Here is a 19068-nt window from a genome sequence, read left to right on the forward strand (position 1 = left end):
GAGCTATTGAGAGGGAACCCAGAAGATCCACTCTCCCACAGCTGGAGCTACCCACTGTCTTCTTCTTTTTTTTTTTTTTTAAGATTTTATTTATTTATTTGACAGAGACAGAGCGAGAGAGGGAACACAAGCAGGGGGAGTGGGAGAGGGAGAAGCAGGCTCCCCACTGAGCAGGGAGCCCAACACAGGGTTCGATCCCAGGACCCTGGGATCACGACCTGAGCCAAAGGCAGATGCTTAACGATGGAGCCACCCAGGCACCCTGATCCACTGTCTTCTTCCAGTGCTGAGCCCAACCATCAGGGTCTTCTCCCGTCCTGCTAGTGAGACTCAGGTCTTACTTGAGTAACTGGTGGCTGAACTGCAGGGTCCCCTACCAACCACCAGAATGGGGAGCCTGTGCCACCAGACCCCTCCACAGAAAAGGACACTCATGCCTGGTTCCATGTCATTTGTGCCTGAATGATGGGGGAACATTGTGGGGTGTCTGCGGCTGCCATAGTAACATCTGGTAGGATGAACTGGGTCATCAGAACCACAGAATGAGGACTAAACAGGCAGCAATAACTGTGAGGCCTGGAGCCATGTTGGGGGGAGATTTTGACAATGATTGTTTAGGTGACCACTTAGGTGTCCAATGCGCTGAAGTCTCAGTTAGTTTCTGGTCTGGAGCCAGGTACTGTGTCTGATGCAGACGTGAGAGAACAGAGCGGCAAGAACTGCCCAGCTGCTCATCCGGGAACTCATCCTCCAGGGGGCTTTGCCCCTTGCTTGCCTCCCGTACCTGGAAGTAGCAGTCAGGGCTCAGCAGCTCCCAAAGCAACTCCAACACACTTGCTCAGGCCCATGTGCTACTCTTTTGCCCAGCCCAGCATACCTGTTCCACTTGTCCGAAGACCCGCAGCAGGTTTCCGCGAAGGACACCCTGGAGCTCTTCCTCACTCCAACCACGACTCAGCAACTCCTCTATCAGAACCGGGTACGTGGACACGTCCTCCAGCCCCTGAGGGAACCTGTGTGGCCGCGAGCCAGCCAGCTGTGGAACCTCAGCCCTGTTCCCTGTTCATGACTCAGAACCACAGCCCCATGTATCCAGGTCTACTGAACCCCAGCTCTGGTCAGATATGGGAAAGGGAGACTTGGAGAGGGTAAGTGATTCATACCTGCTCTTTATCCTGCAAAAGGAAGCTCTTAACCACTTTGAATATTCATAAAAACCCATTGAACTGTACTGTTAAGGTCTATGCTGGGACGCCTTGGTGGGTCAGTCAGTTAAGCATCCCACTCTTGATCTCAGCTCAGGTCTTAATCTTAGGGTCATGAGTTCAAGCCCCATTTTGGGCTCCACACTGGGCATGGAGCCTATTTAAAAAAAAAAAGATCTATGCGTTTCACTGAATACAAAGTTTCCCTCCATTTATAAAAAGAAGAAAAGCTTTTTAAGAACTGAGTTGACCTCCTGTAGGCACAGACCCAGCTGCAGGCAGAGGAAAGGGTGAGTTCACACCAGACCTTGCTTAAGAGTCTGCTCAGAAGCAGTGGGTCAGGGGCACCCTGGCTGGCTTGGTCGGAAGAGCATGTGACTCTTGATCTCGGTATTGTGAGTTGAAGCCCCACATTGGGTGTAAAGATTAGTTAAATAAATAAAACTTAAAAAAAGAAGCAATAGATCTGCTGGCACTAAGGGTGGGTGCACCTGCTGGGCAGATGATGATGATGACCTAGAGTGAAGTCAAGGGGTCACAGACAAACAGAAGGGCCCAGGAAACAGACTCTGGGTGTGGAGAGATGCGAGGTGGGCCTAAAGGCTATAAGGATCACGGTGTGGTGGGCATGGTGACTGTCAAGGCCCTACTGTGGCACAGCCAACCCCAGACAAGCCATAGAGAAGCGCTTACCGTTTGGCCCCATCATAATCTCCGCCAATGCCAATGAACCTGGATCCAATGACTGTCTTGATGTAGTCAAAGTGATCTGGAGGATGGAGAGTCAGCAGTGTGGGACTTCCAGGGCAGGGGGAGCTGGGGACTGCACTCTGCTGATTCCCCTTCTTGCAGCCCGTAGGCCACGCAGGCCAGTTCCTTCTGGCACCCAGTGTACTAACTTGAGGAAGCTGATGCCAGTTGTCTCTAGACTGGAATTTAGATTTGGAGTGGACCCCATTTGGGCCATTTCTCATCCAAGATCACCCTGCCTCCATTCTCCTTGAGAACCATGGGGGCTCCTTTCCATGGGTGTGGAGGATGAGCAAGAGACAAAGAATACAACTGACAAAGACCACAGAGACTTAAGGGGTTGCCCAGTCCCTTGGTCAGAGGCAGGGGCAGGGAGCTCTGGGAGCCCCTGCAGAGGCACAGATGGTTGGCACCTGGGCTCTATGTCTGACTGCCTCCCTTATACCCACGAGTATCATAGTTACCAACTCTGTGTCTTCAGTTCCATATGGCACCAAGGTGCTTTATACCATCCATCATTGAGTTTTTAGGAGCTGTGTCTACAGCCAAGAATGGGTCAGACCACTGGGGCTGTACTGAGGCCCTCCCCCCAAGGCTTCAGGTCCAAATCAGAGTTATTCAGAGAGCCCAGGCGGGGCTTACCTGCCACAGTGGACACATTGGCTAACAGGTTGCATTGCAGCACCCCCACTGAGAAAGACACCATCACGATGCCTCCATTCTTCTTCTGCAGGGGTGGACAAATGGACATTCAGCTTTGACCCCAGAACAACTACCTGCCTCTTGGCTCCGGTAAGGAAGATGTTCAGCTCTGGCTTTGAGTTCAGAGGAGACTACACCTCTAGGTTTGTGTGAATGGAGGAGTCTCAGCTCTTGTTGGGATGGAAATGTCTTGGAGTATTTACCACTTAGAACCCCCACACTTGAGCAAGAATTCAGGAGCTGTGGACTGTGGGTTTGTGGGGCAGATGTTCAGTCTAGGGTTTGAGGAAGATGAGGGAACACGGGCTCAGGCTCAAGGGCTCCTGCTTTAAACCTCTAGCTTTAGGTTTGAGGGCCAGGGCAGTCTCACCAGAAGCTGTAGGATATCATCAGGAACGTTCCTGGCATTCTTGCACACACCTCGGGCAGCCGAGTGGGAAAAGATCACAGGTGCCTGTGACACTTCCAAGGCTCGCCGAGCCACAGTGTCTGAGACATGCGACAAATCTACCATCATGCCCAAGCGGTTCATTTCCACCACCACCTTCTGCAGAGACAGGTTGGGGAAAGGGCATCAGGGGTGCACATGCCCATGCATTTTTCTGTAGGGAACTAACTGGTGGGACATGCACATTCATGGGGGGCAGGGTAGGGAACTAGGGTCCTCACCTCACCAAAGCTGGTCAGCCCACTGACATTGCTGTAGAAGGAATGGATGCCCTTAGCTGAGCTCTCTGCCCTGCAGGATGACCAGGAGGCAGTCTGAATGGTGGCCATGACTTGGCTACAAGAGCCTACTGAATCCTCTATACCAGCACCCCCCTGGAGCAAGAGCAGAGACCCAAGCTGGGCTGTGCCTGGCAGGAGGCAGTCCCTGCTGGGAATCCAGTCTTGCTCTGGGAACCCCTGCTCCCCTCCCCACTCCAGGGTCAGTGACAGATCCCAGGGGTAAAGCTTGGTCTGAGCCCCAGTATGATCTTGGGCAGATGCCTGCATCAGAGGGCACATACCATTTGCACTATGCTCACCAGGGTGTGTTGCAGGTGTGAGTGAGTGTCAGGTAGCGCACACCCAGCACATAGAAGGTACGCAAGATGGAAAGGCTACTATCCAGCGAGTGGCCACCCTCCACACCAATGAGGCAAGCTAACTTCTGGGTGTTGTTCAGAGCTGGGGGCAGGTAGGTCAGGTGATCACTTTCAGAGGCTGGAGTATTCAAACAAGTCCCTAACAACCCCCACTTGTCTGCCTACCTTTAACTGAAGTCACAAGCTCCAACTCAGAATAGGAGGCACACATGCGGCGGATGAGGTCAATTTGCTCCAGGGTGAGGCGCAGGGCATCCCGTTCCTGGGTCTGGCATGGGACGTAGGCTGACCAGAACTGAGGGAAGGTCATGGGTTGGCTTGGGCAGGGGTTGCTTTGGAGCTCCGTGGGCTTCTCGCCTTCACAGCCCACACAGCAAAAATGGTCACTTGTAATGCAGTGCTTATTCTGTAGTACTTGGATGCCCACCAGGCTAGTTCACTGTGACCCCTGCAGCCCCCAGCATCATGTTGTAGCATTTTGGGGGGCCGTAAGGTAACTGAGTTCTCATGTGATTAACCTGTGGTCTCTGGGGCCCCCACACTCCCTCTCAGCCATGCTATGCGTCAGTGTGGTACCTGGGCGCCCACGAGACCGTCTCTAAGCCTGTCCAGGCTGGTCTGGCCACGGCTGAAATTGCGCAGATTGACATCCTGTAACCCGTTGCGGTAAAATTGCCTCAGCACAACCGGCATGTCGTTGTGGCTGGAGGGTGGGCAAGGCAAGATCCGGTCAGGGGCAAATGGGTGGGCTCCTTAAGCCTCGGGATCAAGCAGGACATGAGCCAACGTTGGTGGGGGGATGCCCCCCCACCACACTGTCACACAGACTATACTAGGACCCCTTGAGCACTAGGCTGGGGGGTTCCCAGCAGGGGCGCAGTGACAGAGGAAGGGAAAAGGCGCCCATGGATGATGGGAGAGTGCATCCAGGGGTGGTATGAGGGAGCTTCCTCACTAGCTCTGCACGCTGAGAACTCCTTCCCCCCTTTGGGGTGGGCTCAGTCTCCACGCGCCCCCACACCGCACCTACGCACCCGTCCACAAGAGGGAAGTCCCGCATCAGGGCTCGCACGCGCTCCCGCAGACTTGGGGCGCTGGAGGTGGCCGGCGGGGTCCGGGAGCTGGGGGTGGCCGGCGGGGTTCGGGAGCTGGGGGTTCCCGGTGCGGTCTGGGCGCAGGTTATCGGCCGCGGCAGCAGCAGAGACAGCAGGAGCAGGAGACGCAGCAGAGGTCGCCGGCGGATGGCGGGGGTACCCTCGAGGCCTAGGGGCTGCATGCTGCGCAGGGCAGGACAGGCAGGCAGGGGCCGGTGTCGGGAGCCCGAGACGGGTGGCGAGGGGCGGAGGGCGACGATAAAGTTTGGAGCGTCGACTCGGACCACGCGGCGGCGCGGTCTGGCAAGGGAGGACCGGACTCGCAGGACCCTGGACCCCGGCTCTCCGCCGAGGCACACGCTCCTCCTCCCCCCGCCCCCCGTCCCCCGTCCCCGCCCCCAGCCTCCAGCCTCCCGCCTGCAGGACACCACCCTCTGGGCGGGCTCTCTCTCCTGTTGCCTCTCTCCTCACCCCCAGTGCTCCAAGGGACTGACCCAGGTTGCTCTGCTGCTGCCTCTAACCTTGCTCTGCAAGACAGAAGGCTTGGGGTGCTCCTCCCAGAGAGTAGCCCTCGGCGGTGAGGCCTCTCTCAACCACATCACGTCCCCAGTTTGCCTGCATCCTGCACCAGCCACCCTGAGGGCTACGTGCAAATGTCTCTGGCCACAGTACTCTGAGCTCTCGGATTCCTGGGCTGAGCCACAGTGAGGGTGGGGTGGGGAGCTGAGAGTTTCTCGAAATGAGGGGTTAAGCTTGTGGACTTTGCATTCAGGAAAAGGTCCTTTGCCCCTGACCTCTCTCTCCCCTACCTTACTTCCTTGCCTACTTGTCCATCCCCTGGGGGACTCAAGCCTGAACTGGGAACTGTCAGGGGCGCCCCTCCCCTAGTCTTCCCGTAAGTCTCAGGAAAGAGCTCCCTCCTCAGCAGATGCTACACCTCCCTGGGTCTGAATGGAGGGATTTTTGGAATGTGAACTGAGCAAACCTTCTGGGGAGGGTCAGGGGTGGCTTACTGAACAGAGCAGGAACTCAGTAAGCTGTTTGAGTGGAAGGAAATTAAGTCATTTTTAGGGCAGCAGAGTACGCCCCCCCATCCCAGCAGCATTCCTCCCAGAACTGCTGGCTGAGCTGTTGATCAGGATCCCACCTACCTCAGTGTGGAAGCCCTGTCTTCACTGAAGTCAGAAGTGTGGCTCCTAAGGAAAGACCTGGCATCTGGGTTCTGATCCGCGTTATCTTTTATCTCCTGTGGCTCTAGCTCTAGCTCTCCCAGAAAACTCTAGGCTGAATTGTGTTCTTCCTCTGAAGGCCCCACCCTCATTCCTAGCCTCAGGCCTTCACCCTAGTTGCCTCCTCCAAGAACCACCTCCTTACACACACGCACACAGCAGAATGCATCTTTTCCCCGAAGTTCCGCCACTGAGACGCTTCAAGGTCTCTGCTCAAACTCCTTCCTCCCAGCCTCTCAAGGTTCTACTGTGAACCTTGGTACCCTATGGAGCTGCTTGACCTTTGGGACCAGGTGACAGGAGTGACCAGTGCAGGAGTGGTGACCAAGTCTGAAGACTGGAGACCTTAGAAACCACCCTAGAAAGGAAATGACCAAAACTCTGCCAGCTTGGGTATATCTGAGTGATTGTGCATACGCTGGTGCTCGGGTGCAGGCAGGCAGGGGTGAAGGGCAAACCAGTGGCACTGTGCTTGAGGTGGGTCTGCTCTCTGACTACTGCAACTGGAGGGTTTTCTGGGCAGCCCCACTGCAGAGTGTGCATCCCCTAGGGTATGTCCTTGCCCTGGGTAGCTGGGGAGCCCAAACTCAGACCTGGCTCCCTCCTTTCTCCCCCTACTGCTGGCCAGCAGCCCCACACCCACTCATGAAGCCAGCAAGTGGGGAAAGGGGAGGAGAAACTCTTGGATTGATGGGGCGCCTGGGTGGCTCAGTTGGTTAAGCGACTGCCTTTGGCTCAGGTTGTGACCCTGGAGTCCCGGGATCGAGTCCCACATCGGGCTCCCTGCTCAGCAGTGAGTCTGCTTCTCCCTCTGACCCTCCCCCCTCTTGTGCTCTCTATCTCTCATTCTCTCTCTCTCAAATAAATAAATAAAATCTTAAAAAAAAAAAAACTCTTGGATTGGCTGGTCTCCAAGACAAAAATGTTGGTTTGGGGAATAAACAACTTCTCTATTCCACTCTTAATAGCCCCCCAGGAAGTGGGGAGTATAAACAATCGAAGAGGTAGGGAGGAAATCCAGGATAAATAGCAGCTGCTGACAAGAAATAAGAAGGGAGAATTTAGTTTTTCGAGGTTTGTTAGCTTTTCTCCAGGGGCCAGATGTCTTACACCCCAAGACTTGGAGAAAACTCTAGCCCAGCACAGACAGGCTGTGGTGAACCAGAGAAAGTGGGCACCATCTCTGTAGAAGATCAGCCAGGCAGAATAATTTTCAGTAACGTTCAACTTCAGTCCTTAAACTAACTAGCATCGCTAGTCATGGCCTTGAGGTGACCATACAAAGCCAATCACAGAAACACAGACATACCCAGACCCTTATACACACAGGGACATGTGAACACTCATACTCAAGTAGCAAGCGGGTTTTAGCCAACTGAGTGAGTGGCCTGTTCTCCTTTTTACCTCGTCCGAGGCCATCTCTCTGCCCTGTCCTGTGCAGGGGGAAATAAACACGCATTAGTGAAGCCTCCTTGTCCCATTCCTTCTTTCCTCCCCTCCCCCTCCCTCTTCATTCCTTCCTTCCTTCCTTCCTTCCTTCCTTCCTTCCTTCCTTCCTTCCTTCCTTCCTTCCCTCCTCCCTCCCAACCTCCCTCCCTCCCTTCCTTCTGCAAAGCCTTGTCCTTCAGAAGACTCCAGTATCTGTGGACAGACCTGGACAATTTGGGAGAAGGGGCTATGAGAAATTATCCAGGCGCTTGCTGGCAGTGGACACAAGAGGAAACAGGGGGGAAGCCCAGGGTCTGGCTCCAGAGCTGACCTGAATGTCATCTCTGACACCTACTCCCCTCTGCCCCCTTCTCCCCTTTAACAGCATCTCCAGATCATTCTGGTTGAACCCCCAAACATCTCCCAGGGGTGTCTTCTCCATTCCCACTACCTCTTCCTCAGTACCGGTCCCTTTCACCTCTCACCTCCTCCTGGTCCCCCCACTTCCAGTCCATTCCCAAAATGAGCTGCCAGACCTATCTCTCTTTGAGAAGAATCTATCATCTTCTTGCCTAAAGTTCTTCTGTTCCTTCCCATTGCTTTTAGGGTACAGGTTTCCCCACTAGCTGAAGTCAGAACTTTCCCATGAAGCCTTTTGTAAGTCAGAATGGTGTAAAGCAATGAGTACCCCAGGTTTTGGAAAGTTTGCATCATGCCACCTTACTTTTACAAAAGACCTACATTGCTGCCTGTTTTTACTAACCAAAAGAAATCTGGAGAGGATTTTTGCTTTTAGGAAAAAGCCATTACCATACTCATGTACCAGATTCCTTTATTTGGCTGGCCTCTCTAGTCTCAGCAAATGGCATAAACCCTGTTGCCTTCTTGCTTTGCGGCCTGCTACCACAGAGCCTTGTACGTGCTGTTCCCTTAGCCTCCCACTAGTGGGGCTGCTCAGGCAGGGCCAGTGTAGGCAAAGGGGTATGTGAGTAAGCACCTTCTCTTCTAATTCCTCACCTGTGTAGTGTTTACCTAAATCAAGACCTGCAGAGGACGCAGTGGTAGAAACAGGCTTCTCCTGGGTCCAAGCTTACTTTCGTGGCAGAGCTGACCCAACCCCACTGATCTCCAGTGTATTACAAGAATATGCAGGCAAGAAGGCTGTCAGACTGAGTGACAGGTCACTGCACATGCTCGGAGCGCAGGAGTGGGGCAGAGGCAGGGGCTTCCTCAGTATCCAGCATTGCCCAGGTGATGTTCGTCTTCCTTCTTGCACCTGGAGACTCATGCTGCCCTTGCTGCTTTCTGGGTGTTGTGCTGGTTCTGCTGCCGTGATGACAGAGTCTCATTCCCAAGTCGCAACAGTCTCTCTGGCCAGAAGACAGCCTGGCCACCATGGACACACATCCTCTAATCACAAAGCTGAGGCTACCCTTCCGGAAGTGGCCAACAGGTAGCACATTTTCCTTCAAAAGGCAGCCACCGGGGCGCCTGGGTGGCTCAGTTGGTTAAGCAACTGCCTTCAGCTCAGGTCATGGTCCTGGAGTCCCGGGATCGAGTCCCGCATCGGGCTCCCTGCTCGGCAGGGAGTCTGCTTCTCCCTCTGACCCTCCCCACTCTCATGTGCGCTCTCTCTCTCTCATTCTCTCTCTTTCAAATAAATAAATCTTAAAAAAAAAAAAGGCAGCCACTGTCCACCTTGCTAGGTAAGCACGAGTGCCTCTCTGTCTCCCGATTCCACCCGGACTTCTCCCTAATCCCCACCTTTGTCTTCCACGTCCTTGCCCGCCTTCCTGTCCATCTTGGGTCTCTTGCAGCCAGACTCGGCCTGATTTCAGGCAGTATGGAGGATCCAGTACACAGGGTCCCCAGAGCAAAGCCACCGTGGTGTCTGGGAGGCTTTAAGTGTCTGACAAGGCTATTTTCTGGGACCAGATATTTGGGTGATTTAGGGGTGAAGCCCACAGGGCTTGGGACTCCCGTCCTGAGGTTGGTTTGCATGCCGTCCCATGTTCTTGAGGTCTTGCCATCAGCTGAGGGGAGGCTGGAGGGGCAGGGGCTACAGGAGTTCGACTGAGGAAGATCCTACAGGGAGTCCCTGGGATTCAGATGGCACCTTCTGAACTGTGATACTCAGTCGCCTCGAGAGGGGGGCATATCATGGAGAACCTGAAAAATCCAAACCTTCTTCGGTAACTTGCTCTCTTTAAAAACAGGAAAGCGGATGAGCCTCTCCGATTGCTCAGGTTCAGGTTTGCTGGAACCTTTGCCTCCTCCTCCTCACCTTCGTCCGTACCCTCCTCCCAGCAGCCTGCGGTCACCCGCCCTGTCGAAGCTGGCAAGTGAACTCAGTGAGGCCACGACCACCATATTCTGGCCCCTAGCACCACACCTGCGCATAGCAAAGGCTCAACCAACATTCCTTGAGGAGCGAGTCGACTTGGAGCTCAGCAGACTGCTGCCTTTCCTTCCCTCATGGAGCAAGGGCATGTGACGACAGGGACAATGTGCCAGAGCAGCCAAAGCTACTGTGTGTCCAGAGCTGTGCTACCAGTGTCATGCGTCGTAGCCCATTTGATCTTAACGATAGCCCATGAGGTAGGTTTTTACCAGCTTCATTTTCTAGGTGAGAAAATTGAGCTTCATCTTGGTGAAACTGGCAGGTGGAGCTGGGATCTGAAACCAAAATTCCCTTACTCTTAGATTTTTTCAGCTTTGAGCTTTCCGATTCTGTTCTCCATCTCGGACCACTGCGGGTACGAAGCAGTTGCCCCAGCTAACAGATGCCCTTTCTTGATCTCTGTACCCCTCTGTCTGGAGGCCTCCCTGAATGCTGGGCAGAGGGAATTCATAAATTTGGGGGCAACTTGTGAGGACAATGGGACTGACTTTGTGGTAGAGGAATGTACTTAGCTTCCTGATGTCCAGGGCTCTCTGGGACCCCAGGCCAGAGCTACTCAAGAGTTTTTATCTCTTTGGGCTCGCTCTCTATGGGTGCTCCAGGCCCATGTGGGGAGAGAACTTTGGAGAATGACTACCAGCCATTTGGTAAGGTCTATCCTGTCTGCTTCTGCACATGCCACTCACCTCCTGCTCACCACTGCCAGGCTCACCAAAGTTGGACTGGCCTGGCCCTGTCTTTGGTGTGGCTTCATGGGGCATAAGGCAGCCATTTGGGGAAACCAGCAGTGGCAGAGAGAATAGCCTCCTGGCCCGAGGACGGAACCCTCCTTGAGCTTGGCTGAAGGGGAGGAAAGGGTAGGGAGGCCAGCAGCTGGACATGCCCTTGGGGCCAAGTCAGATTAGGGTTCCATGGACTTCTTGACTTTCAGCTGCTGCTTCTCTCACCAGGAGAGGCTTCAAGTCCCTTACATCCTCTGTTTGTCTAGGCGTTCCCCACTGATCACCCCGTGGAGCTGGCCCCGTTCCGGGGTATGCCGTGAAGGGGCTGGACAAGTTTCCAGCAGTTATCTACCACATCTGCTGACAGAAGCATCTGGAAGAGTGGGCTGTGTGCACATCAGGTGCTGGGAACTGGCTCTGACCAAACAAACATCTATGATGTGGCATATGTGATTTTTTTCAGTTAGCCTCAAGTTCAGACTTGCTGTCCCTTTGCTCAACCTAGCCTGCTTATCTCTGAGGCCTGTCAGACCGGCAACAACATGCTGTACACAGCATACCCTGCCTCAGAGCCCTCGTGCTTCCTGTGTTCATGCAGGAAGGCTGCCCTCCTCTGCCTGGCTGCCGTGGCTCCCACCTGCTAATTTATGCTATGAAGCCGACCCCCCTTCACCCTGAGTCCTCACTGATTCCATATCTGGCTGATGAACATCAGGCTGCACCTGAGAAGCTTTAAAAAAAAATTTCTTTTAACCTATCAGGGTAATTTCAAACATAAAACAGTAGAAGAGTATATTGAACTCCTATGTGCCAGTCGTTCAGCTTCAACAATTATGGATGGCCCATCTTGTTTCATTTATACCTTACTCATTTATACCTTCTACAGAATATTTTAAGGCAAATCAAACATTTATTCCATCCATATTTAAGTTTGCATCTCTAAAAGATAACGGCTCTTTTTAAAAGACAACTACCATTCAGAGGTCTTTCCTCCAGTATCTCCTGAACGGGTGCAGCACTGGAAAAGACCATGAGGGATGATTGTACTTTTATTACATCTGACTTCCTGACTTCCTCCGAGGTTAGAGTGGCTTACTTGCTCAGCCAGTGTTGGCAAAAGGTTGTGCTTTAGCCCCTTTTAGTCAGTAAGGCTTCCACATTTTGCTGATGGACCTGTGGTATAACTTGGGGAATTTTTTTTTACATCTACTCTATATCCCACTATGGTTACTCCTGAGGGGGTTCAGCCTAGGATGTGTTCTTGACCTTCTGGCCCCTCAGGGATATGTGTGATCTCAGGGGGACTCTTCTTGGATGTCTCTCAGGTGCTGTCTATTGAATTTATGGCTGGTTCACTTTGTTCTACTGATACTGTGAAGCTACTAGCCCCTGTGTAATTAATTGCTTGCCACCAGAATCTCCATTGTTTTTGACAGAGTCCTTAGGCATGGATAAAGTCAGACTCTTCAGACGGTGTGGTGGAGCTCTCTGTCATTAGGGCCTGCCTCTCCTCCTGAGCAGAACATCCGTGCCACTGCGGCAGAGCTTTGGGCAGAGGCAGTAGCCTGCTTCTCCCAAAGGGTCAGTCCTTCTCTACAAGCAGGCACTGGGTGGCCCCTGGTCTTCTAGCTTGCTTCTCTCAGTGTGCAATCTCTATATTCTAGGAGTGAGCTAGAATTGGGGCAGTTGGGGCCCCACTATTCTCAACTTGTTGCTTTTGAGGCAGAGCCCTGCCCTACAAATGGGAACTGAGTGGGGGAGGAGAGATGTAACTGTCTTAGCAGCCCCCGCCCAGCTCTGTGTTTCAGCAGTGGTGGGGGCCTGGGGGTGGAGGAATGAGAGGCACTGGCAGCTGGTCCCTGTCACGTGAAGCCATATCCCTAGATTAGCTGCTGGGAAGAGAGGGAACCCCCATGTTCTTGGCCATATCCACCCAGAGTAGAGCTCTCATCACATGCTCTTTTTTTTTATTTTTTCAAGGCTGTGTTCCAAGTTAAATGACATTTAGCTCATCGGATGACTAATCCTTCACTGTAGTTGAATATGCTCATTAATTTAAGCTTTTTTATATCTTTATGTTCCCTGTTGTTAGAACCGTGAATGCCACTTCATAACAAATACTCAATAAATGTTTGCGGATGAAAAAAAAAAGACAACTACCAAACCATTATGACACCTAAGAGAGTCACAATACTTTCTTAATATCATAAATCATCTATCATGTTCAAATTTCCCTGATTGCCTAATTTTTATTTTTTTATTTTATTATTTTTTTAAGATTTTATTTATTCATTTGAGACACAGAGATACAGAGAGAGAGAGAGAGAGAGCCTGAGCAGGGGGAGAGGGAGAGGGAGAAGCAGGCTCCCCACTGAGCCAGGAGCCCGGACTGGGGCTCGATTCGAGGATCCTGGGATCATGACCCGAGCCGAAGGCAGATGCTCAACTATCTGAGCCACCTGGGCGCCCCGGGACTAATTTTTAAATAATTGTTTTGATTATAATGTAGATAAGGCCACCCACATTGCATTTGGTTGTTAGAGCTCTTAATGCATGGGTTCCTCTTCCTTCTTCCTTCCTTGCAATTTGTTTGTTGAAAAAATCATGTCCTTTGTCCTTTAGAGTTTTGGAATTGTCTTAGAACTTGCTGGTTGCATCCCATGGTGTCATTTAACAGGTTCCTCTGTCACTTGTATTTCCTATAAAATCATGATTATGGGAAAAATTTAAAACTGCAGGTTTCCAGATTCCTCCCGAAGAATGTATTCAGCAGGACTGGTGTAGGCACTGGGGATCTCTAGTTTTCCTAAGAGTCTGCCCCACGAGTCTGTTTGCCTCATGTTTAGGAATTGCCAACCTACTTGACTCCTCCAGGGTCGCAAATCTTCCTGAGTCACACCAAGTTTCAGAGAGCAACATGAGGTTCTAATCTCCAGCAGTGGGTAGTGGGAGTCGCTGCAGGAAGAGGCGTTAGCTGTGTTTTGTGGGTTAACTGAGATGAGACTCACAGTGGGAACTCCCCAGAGCCTGTGCCTCCTTCCTCTAACCCAGGTTAGGGAAACTTCTTAAGTTATCAGGACCCTTCCTGGCGAAACACTCTTGCTGGTGTGGCCCTTGGGGGTGAGCGTACCGTCCACAGAGTGAGTGGTTTCACCTGGGCCTGAGGGCTACAAGTTGCTGACAGCGCCCACTTTGGATCTGGGAAGCTAAGGCACGTGGACCTGGCACACAGGCCCCCGCACACCCTGTGCGCTTTCTTCTCTGCTGATATTCCCCCACCCCCACTCCCTAGGACCAACTGTCCCCTTAACTGCTGAGAGAGACATTCCATGGGTAACAGCCAGCACCCCACTGCCAGGGCACACAGTAGTCGGAATGATCTTTTTAGCATCTATGTCTGATCATTTCACTACCCTGCTCAACTTCTTCCCATGACTTCCCCATCACACTTAAGATCCACATTCCTCACCATGGCTGAGGAGGCCTGCTGTGGTCTGGCCCATGCCTGCTTCTCCAACCACATCTTTCATTCTTCTTTCTCTTTTCTCTCTGGCCACGAGCCTTTCTGTTGTTCCTACAACAGGCCAGCCTCATTCCTGCCTCAGGGTCTTTGCTCCTGCCATTTCCTCCTCCAGGAATTGTGTCCCTCCAACTCTTCACAGGATTCCCTCACATTTTCACTGAGATGTTGCCTCCTCAGAGAGGCCTCCCCTGACTACCTTGTGGAACCTAGCACCCCTCATCCCTCTATCCTTTTATCCCATCTTACTTTATTGCTCTTATAACTAGTTGAAATTATATCTTTTACTTATCTCTTCCTTTAGTTTCTGGGTGCTATGAGGAGAGGGGCTTCAATCATCTTATTCACTAATATACCCCAAGCAACTAGCAGGTGCTCAATAAATATTTATGGAGTAGGGGCACCTGGGGGGGCTCAGTTGTTAAGCATCTGCCTTCGGCTCAGGTCATGACCCCAGGGTCCTGGGATCGAGTCCCGCATCGGGATCCCTGCTCCGTGGGAAGCCTGCTTCTCCCTCTCCCACTCCCCCTGCTTGTGTTCCCGCTCTCGCTGTGTCTCTCTCTGTCAAGTAAATAAAATCCTTAAAAGGAATTTGTGGAGTAAATGGATAGAGATGGGTGGATCGACAGAACGTCTTCTCAGTCCTGCCTCTCATCTTCTTACACACACACACACACACACACACACACACACACACACACGTATGCACGCATATGTGCACACACAGAGGGAAGTTCTCATCAGGCTCTGCATTTCTTAAAGAACCTGCCCGGGTCCTGCCCCGATTTGTACAGGTGTCCATTGTGAGAGCCACACAGTTAGAAGCTGCACTCAGGGGTCTTCTTTGGAGGCAGGTCTCAGAGCACCAGGATCCCCATGTGGGAATGTACTTTCAGGGAACAAGGAGGTTTGGGGCCTCGCCTTGGACAAGCTGGATTTCAAGTCAAATATGTTAGACAAAATCATTTTATTGAACAGTAAGAAATCCCACTGGGGCCAGAAAGGGATGGGAATGAAGGAGCACATGAGCCTCAGTGGTGGTGCCACCCAACTCTCTCCATTTTCTTCCTGCACGGGGGAGCGGATCTTCCTGGGTCTCTTTATTCTGCCTCCTGGCACTCCAGACAAGAGGCTCCCTGGGTAGACACAAATTGCTTTTTTCAGTTTCAAAAAGCCCAGCTCTTCTTGATTTGTGTTGATGGCTGCTGGCAGTGACTCAGGGCAGGAGTCTATCTGATAGATGGGCCCCTGCTGAGACTACTCTGAACCCTCTCTCTGCTCCTGGATCCTCCTTGGCTCAAAGAGTGCAGACTTTTCTTTCTTCTTTCCAAGAAGGGACTCTAGAGTATCAAGCAGAGAAACATCAGGTTTTCTTCCAGGCCAGTTTCCACCCTGGGATGGTCGGAGCAGCCTCTCGTTTCAAGTCTCGGTTTCTAAGGCTCCTTGCCCATGGCCAGTTAGTATGGAAGGAGGCTCCTGGCCGACAAAGGCTCAGACAGAACGGCTCAGGTTCTAACCTCCAGTGGTGGGCAAAGGGGGTCACTGCAGGAAGAGGCATTAGCTGTCCTAGGCGGTTAAACGTTTGCCCTCTCTGTAGAGTGGCTCAGCCAGCAAGCTTCTGTGGGGTCAGCCTCCTGCGACCATGCTGCAATCGCCGAATTTTGGGGCTGGAGCAACCTAGGTCTTTATCCGACTCTGCGAGAGCTCGACGTCTCTTGGGAGCCCGGCTGGGAATGGGTTTCTCTGCTTCCGCCTTTGCTGGGGTGGCCACAGGAGCATCCCCATAGGTCCGGTAGCCACCAACCAGGCAGTATGTCTCCCCATGCCAGCCCACCTGGGTTTCTCCACACCCTTGGTAGAGGACATGGTAGTGACCAGGTGTAGGAGGAGAAGTGGGAGGTACTGCTGCTGGAAAGAAAATCAGATCTCATCAGTCATTTCTGCTGTATACGGCGACCTGCCAGGACCTCCAATCTCACATCTCTCCCTGTTTCCGGCTGAAGCCCTTTAATCTGCTTGGTATCCAAAACACAGCCTTGGCCCATCACCTCTATGAGTCCCCTAGAGAAGGAATATGGCTGCAAAAGCGGTTCTATGGAGCTTAGGGCAGCAGCAGGAGGCCTGGAAATCTGTCCCTCATTCTCAGAGGAAACCGTAGAACCTGGAAACAGTTGCAACCAGGATCCCTTCCATGTATCCCTTCCACAGCAGAAAAAGCATTTCTTAAGGTCTGTCACTTCTGAGGCTTTAATGGAAATACCTTTCGGGTGTTGAAAAAATAATATAAATGGGCTAAGAACCCCTCCCACCTTGGCAACTCCTCTTGGGCCCCATTCACACTGCCTCTTTCAACCACACTGACCTCTAGCCCTCTGATACTTTTACCTAGATTAGGAAAAGGCCAAATACGGAGGCAGAGTGAGCAGGAGCTTCAGAGCCAGATTCTGAGTAGCAAGTCTATGCTCACGTCAACCCAACCTCCTAGGACGCCATTTCGTCAGCCCTCTAATCTTGTATCACTCATCACTCTCCTTGGCTCTTCTGTTCTTCCCATCGATATGAAACCACCTTTCCCCAGTATTCAGCAGCCCAGTCTGCGGTGTTTCTGGGGGGACCCTTGTGTGTGTCTACCCGACAGCACAGTGAAGGTGCCTGGGTTTGAAGGGGAGGTTCATGAGTAGCCCTCAACACTCCTTCCTCAAACTGCTCCGCTTATCACTTGCCAACAAAAATGCGCTTGACTTTTCCTAAGGGGCCAATCAGGAAAGGGTCAGAATGGAAAAGGAGCTTGTAGCCCAAAAGGGAAGGCTGTATTTATAAAGATTAGAAGCTTTCTGAATAGTTGCCCAGGGATGACCTTTCACTTGTCCTCGGCAGGGAGCAGGGACACCGTAAGTCCCTGAGGGCGCCCCAGGCCACTTGTTCTACTTACAGCTGGTTACGTTCTGAGGTGTGGTGGGGAAGCCCCAAAGGAACATGTGGCTGCCAGGTGGAGTTGTATGTACACCAGTGACTCTTGGACAGATGCCTGGCCTAGGCCTACCTGCTGTGCTGCCCTCCCAGGGCACAGAGGACAAGTTAGAATGAATATAGAAGATCCGGTCAGACATTCTCTCTCAGGCAACCAAACAGATTGGTATCTGGTAGAGAACTGGTAGGAAAGTTTCCCCGACAGCACCACGTTTGAGTAGTTACCCTGCCGTGGAAACTGTGAGGAAGGCCTGTGAGGTCATCACTACCCAGTGAGGTCACATAAGGAATCTGTGACTTGAGGGGCAGGCTCTCAGGGTTTTGTGGAGGAGAGCAGGGTGGAGGCAGAGAAGCACGCTGCCTGGGCCCTCACACTTCCCTCCTCAGCCAGCCCTAGTGAAGTAGCCACTCCCTGTGGAGCATACCTCTGGGCTGTCACAGCCCCAGGGACCAAAAGAGGGCAAGAGAAACCCACATTCTGCTATTGGCTTGAGACGCAAGATTAACCCAAGAGACAGCTATGTTGTATGGCACTGTCCCTAAGTATTCAATAGCTGGAGAGGCAGAGATCTGTGTAGAAGGCTCCTTGGCAGTGGGTCTGAAGGATAAGTTAGATTTGGACCCGTGGAGAGGAGAGGGAAGACATTCCAGCTGGGAAGAATAAAAGCAAAGACATGCTCTTCTTGAACTTGTCCTGCCCCAAGTATAAATTCACAGAACCCTCATGTATTTACAAGTGGGGGACTCAAAAAACCTATGCAAGGTTGCATAAGCAGTGAAGAGGTGTTCTGCTCAATGGTAGAGCTTCATGTTGGGCTCTGGATTTATACCTGATAGGAATGTGAGGACAAGCTCATCACATTTCAAAGTAACACTGGAAGAGATGTTAAAGGTGCTCCAAGGCAAAATGAGGGTCCTGAATGGCTTCACAAAGTGGGAATGGTGGGCCCATTTTAGTATAAAATTCAAAACAAATTCATGACAAAATGACATAATATGACAACTTAATCATTACTTTCATCTCTCCCCCAAAAGGCAAATACTGTAATAACAATCCTACCACCATGAAAGGACGAAGTGGGGGCTCAGCAAAAGTGCCGGTGAAAAACATGGTCAAACTGTGAAGAGATGTTACTAAAGCTGATTGGGTCCTACTTGGAGGAGGAGGAAATAGACAACTCTGCCCTTAGCCTGATCAGGCCCACAGGAAGGAACCATATTTGGGGCAGCCTTGGATATAGTGCAGCCAAGAACTTCCTAGCAATGAGAGATAACCTTCCTTAGGAGGGAGCCCCCTGTTGCTGACCTTCAATATGCGAAGATGGGATGCTTGTTTCCTGGGGCAGTTGCAAAGGGGATGTGCCCTGGAGGTAGAAAATGACAGGACTACTATTTTAGAGGTTGGGCAACCCTGGTTGAGAATCACATCATGTTCTTTCTATTCCTGAGTTGCTTGAATTAGTGTGGTGCATGTTAGGACACACAAAATCAGGCTTGATTCGAGCAGACTGCCCTTGGGGAGTGCTAGGAGGAAAAATGTGAAGGGGAGAGCTCTGGAGGAGGTTCTTTCTGGCAGGTGGGCCAGCAGAAGACTACTTAGATTCTCCAAGGCTCCAGAGAGTTTGGGAATATCACTCTGACCTGGTAGGGTTAGATACCTTATCAGGACCTGGCTGTGTCTCTGGGGAAGGCAGAATAGCATAGACAAATGGTTGTGAGTTCAGGAATCTGTAATTTTTTTTTTTATGATTTTATTTTTAGGTAATTTCTTTACCCCTCATGGGGCTTGAATTTACAACCCAGAGATTGAGTCACATGCTCTACTGACTGAGCCGGCCAGGTGTCCCTGGAATATGTATTTTTAACAGTTCTGCCATAGTGATCCATGGATAGAATGACTCCATTATTGTCCAAACCTGGTTGCTTTTGAGAGTCAAATTGGGCAATATTGAAAGTTGG

At 51.8% G+C, this 19068-nt stretch overlaps 2 protein-coding genes across 2 annotated transcripts; both read right to left on the reverse strand.

Moving 5' to 3' along the window:
• Nucleotides 1–262: 262 nt before the first annotated feature.
• LOC114203285 (dipeptidase 2-like) lies at nucleotides 263–5021 on the reverse strand. Its single transcript, XM_028096657.2, has 10 exons — nucleotides 4780–5021; nucleotides 4322–4448; nucleotides 3911–4040; nucleotides 3686–3827; nucleotides 3327–3396; nucleotides 3028–3204; nucleotides 2598–2682; nucleotides 1899–1974; nucleotides 878–1013; nucleotides 263–784 (listed from the first exon to the last, which is right to left on the reverse strand). The coding sequence occupies exons 1-10, from the start codon at nucleotides 5019–5021 to the stop codon at nucleotides 530–532; spliced, it is 1440 nt and encodes a 479-aa protein (XP_027952458.1). The 3' UTR covers nucleotides 263–529.
• A 10721-nt stretch (nucleotides 5022–15742) lies between these two features.
• On the reverse strand, nucleotides 15743–17249 carry DPEP2NB (DPEP2 neighbor). The gene is made up of 2 exons (XM_028092645.1): nucleotides 17183–17249; nucleotides 15743–16047 (listed from the first exon to the last, which is right to left on the reverse strand). The coding sequence occupies exons 1-2, from the start codon at nucleotides 17247–17249 to the stop codon at nucleotides 15743–15745; spliced, it is 372 nt and encodes a 123-aa protein (XP_027948446.1).
• Between the last annotated feature and the right edge of the window lie 1819 nt (nucleotides 17250–19068).

Source organism: Eumetopias jubatus, unplaced genomic scaffold (genome assembly GCF_037043125.1).
Source record: "Eumetopias jubatus isolate StellerSeaLion01/CBP00866 unplaced genomic scaffold, mEumJub1_p1.0 scaffold_10, whole genome shotgun sequence".
Taxonomy (NCBI): domain Eukaryota; kingdom Metazoa; phylum Chordata; class Mammalia; order Carnivora; family Otariidae; genus Eumetopias; species Eumetopias jubatus.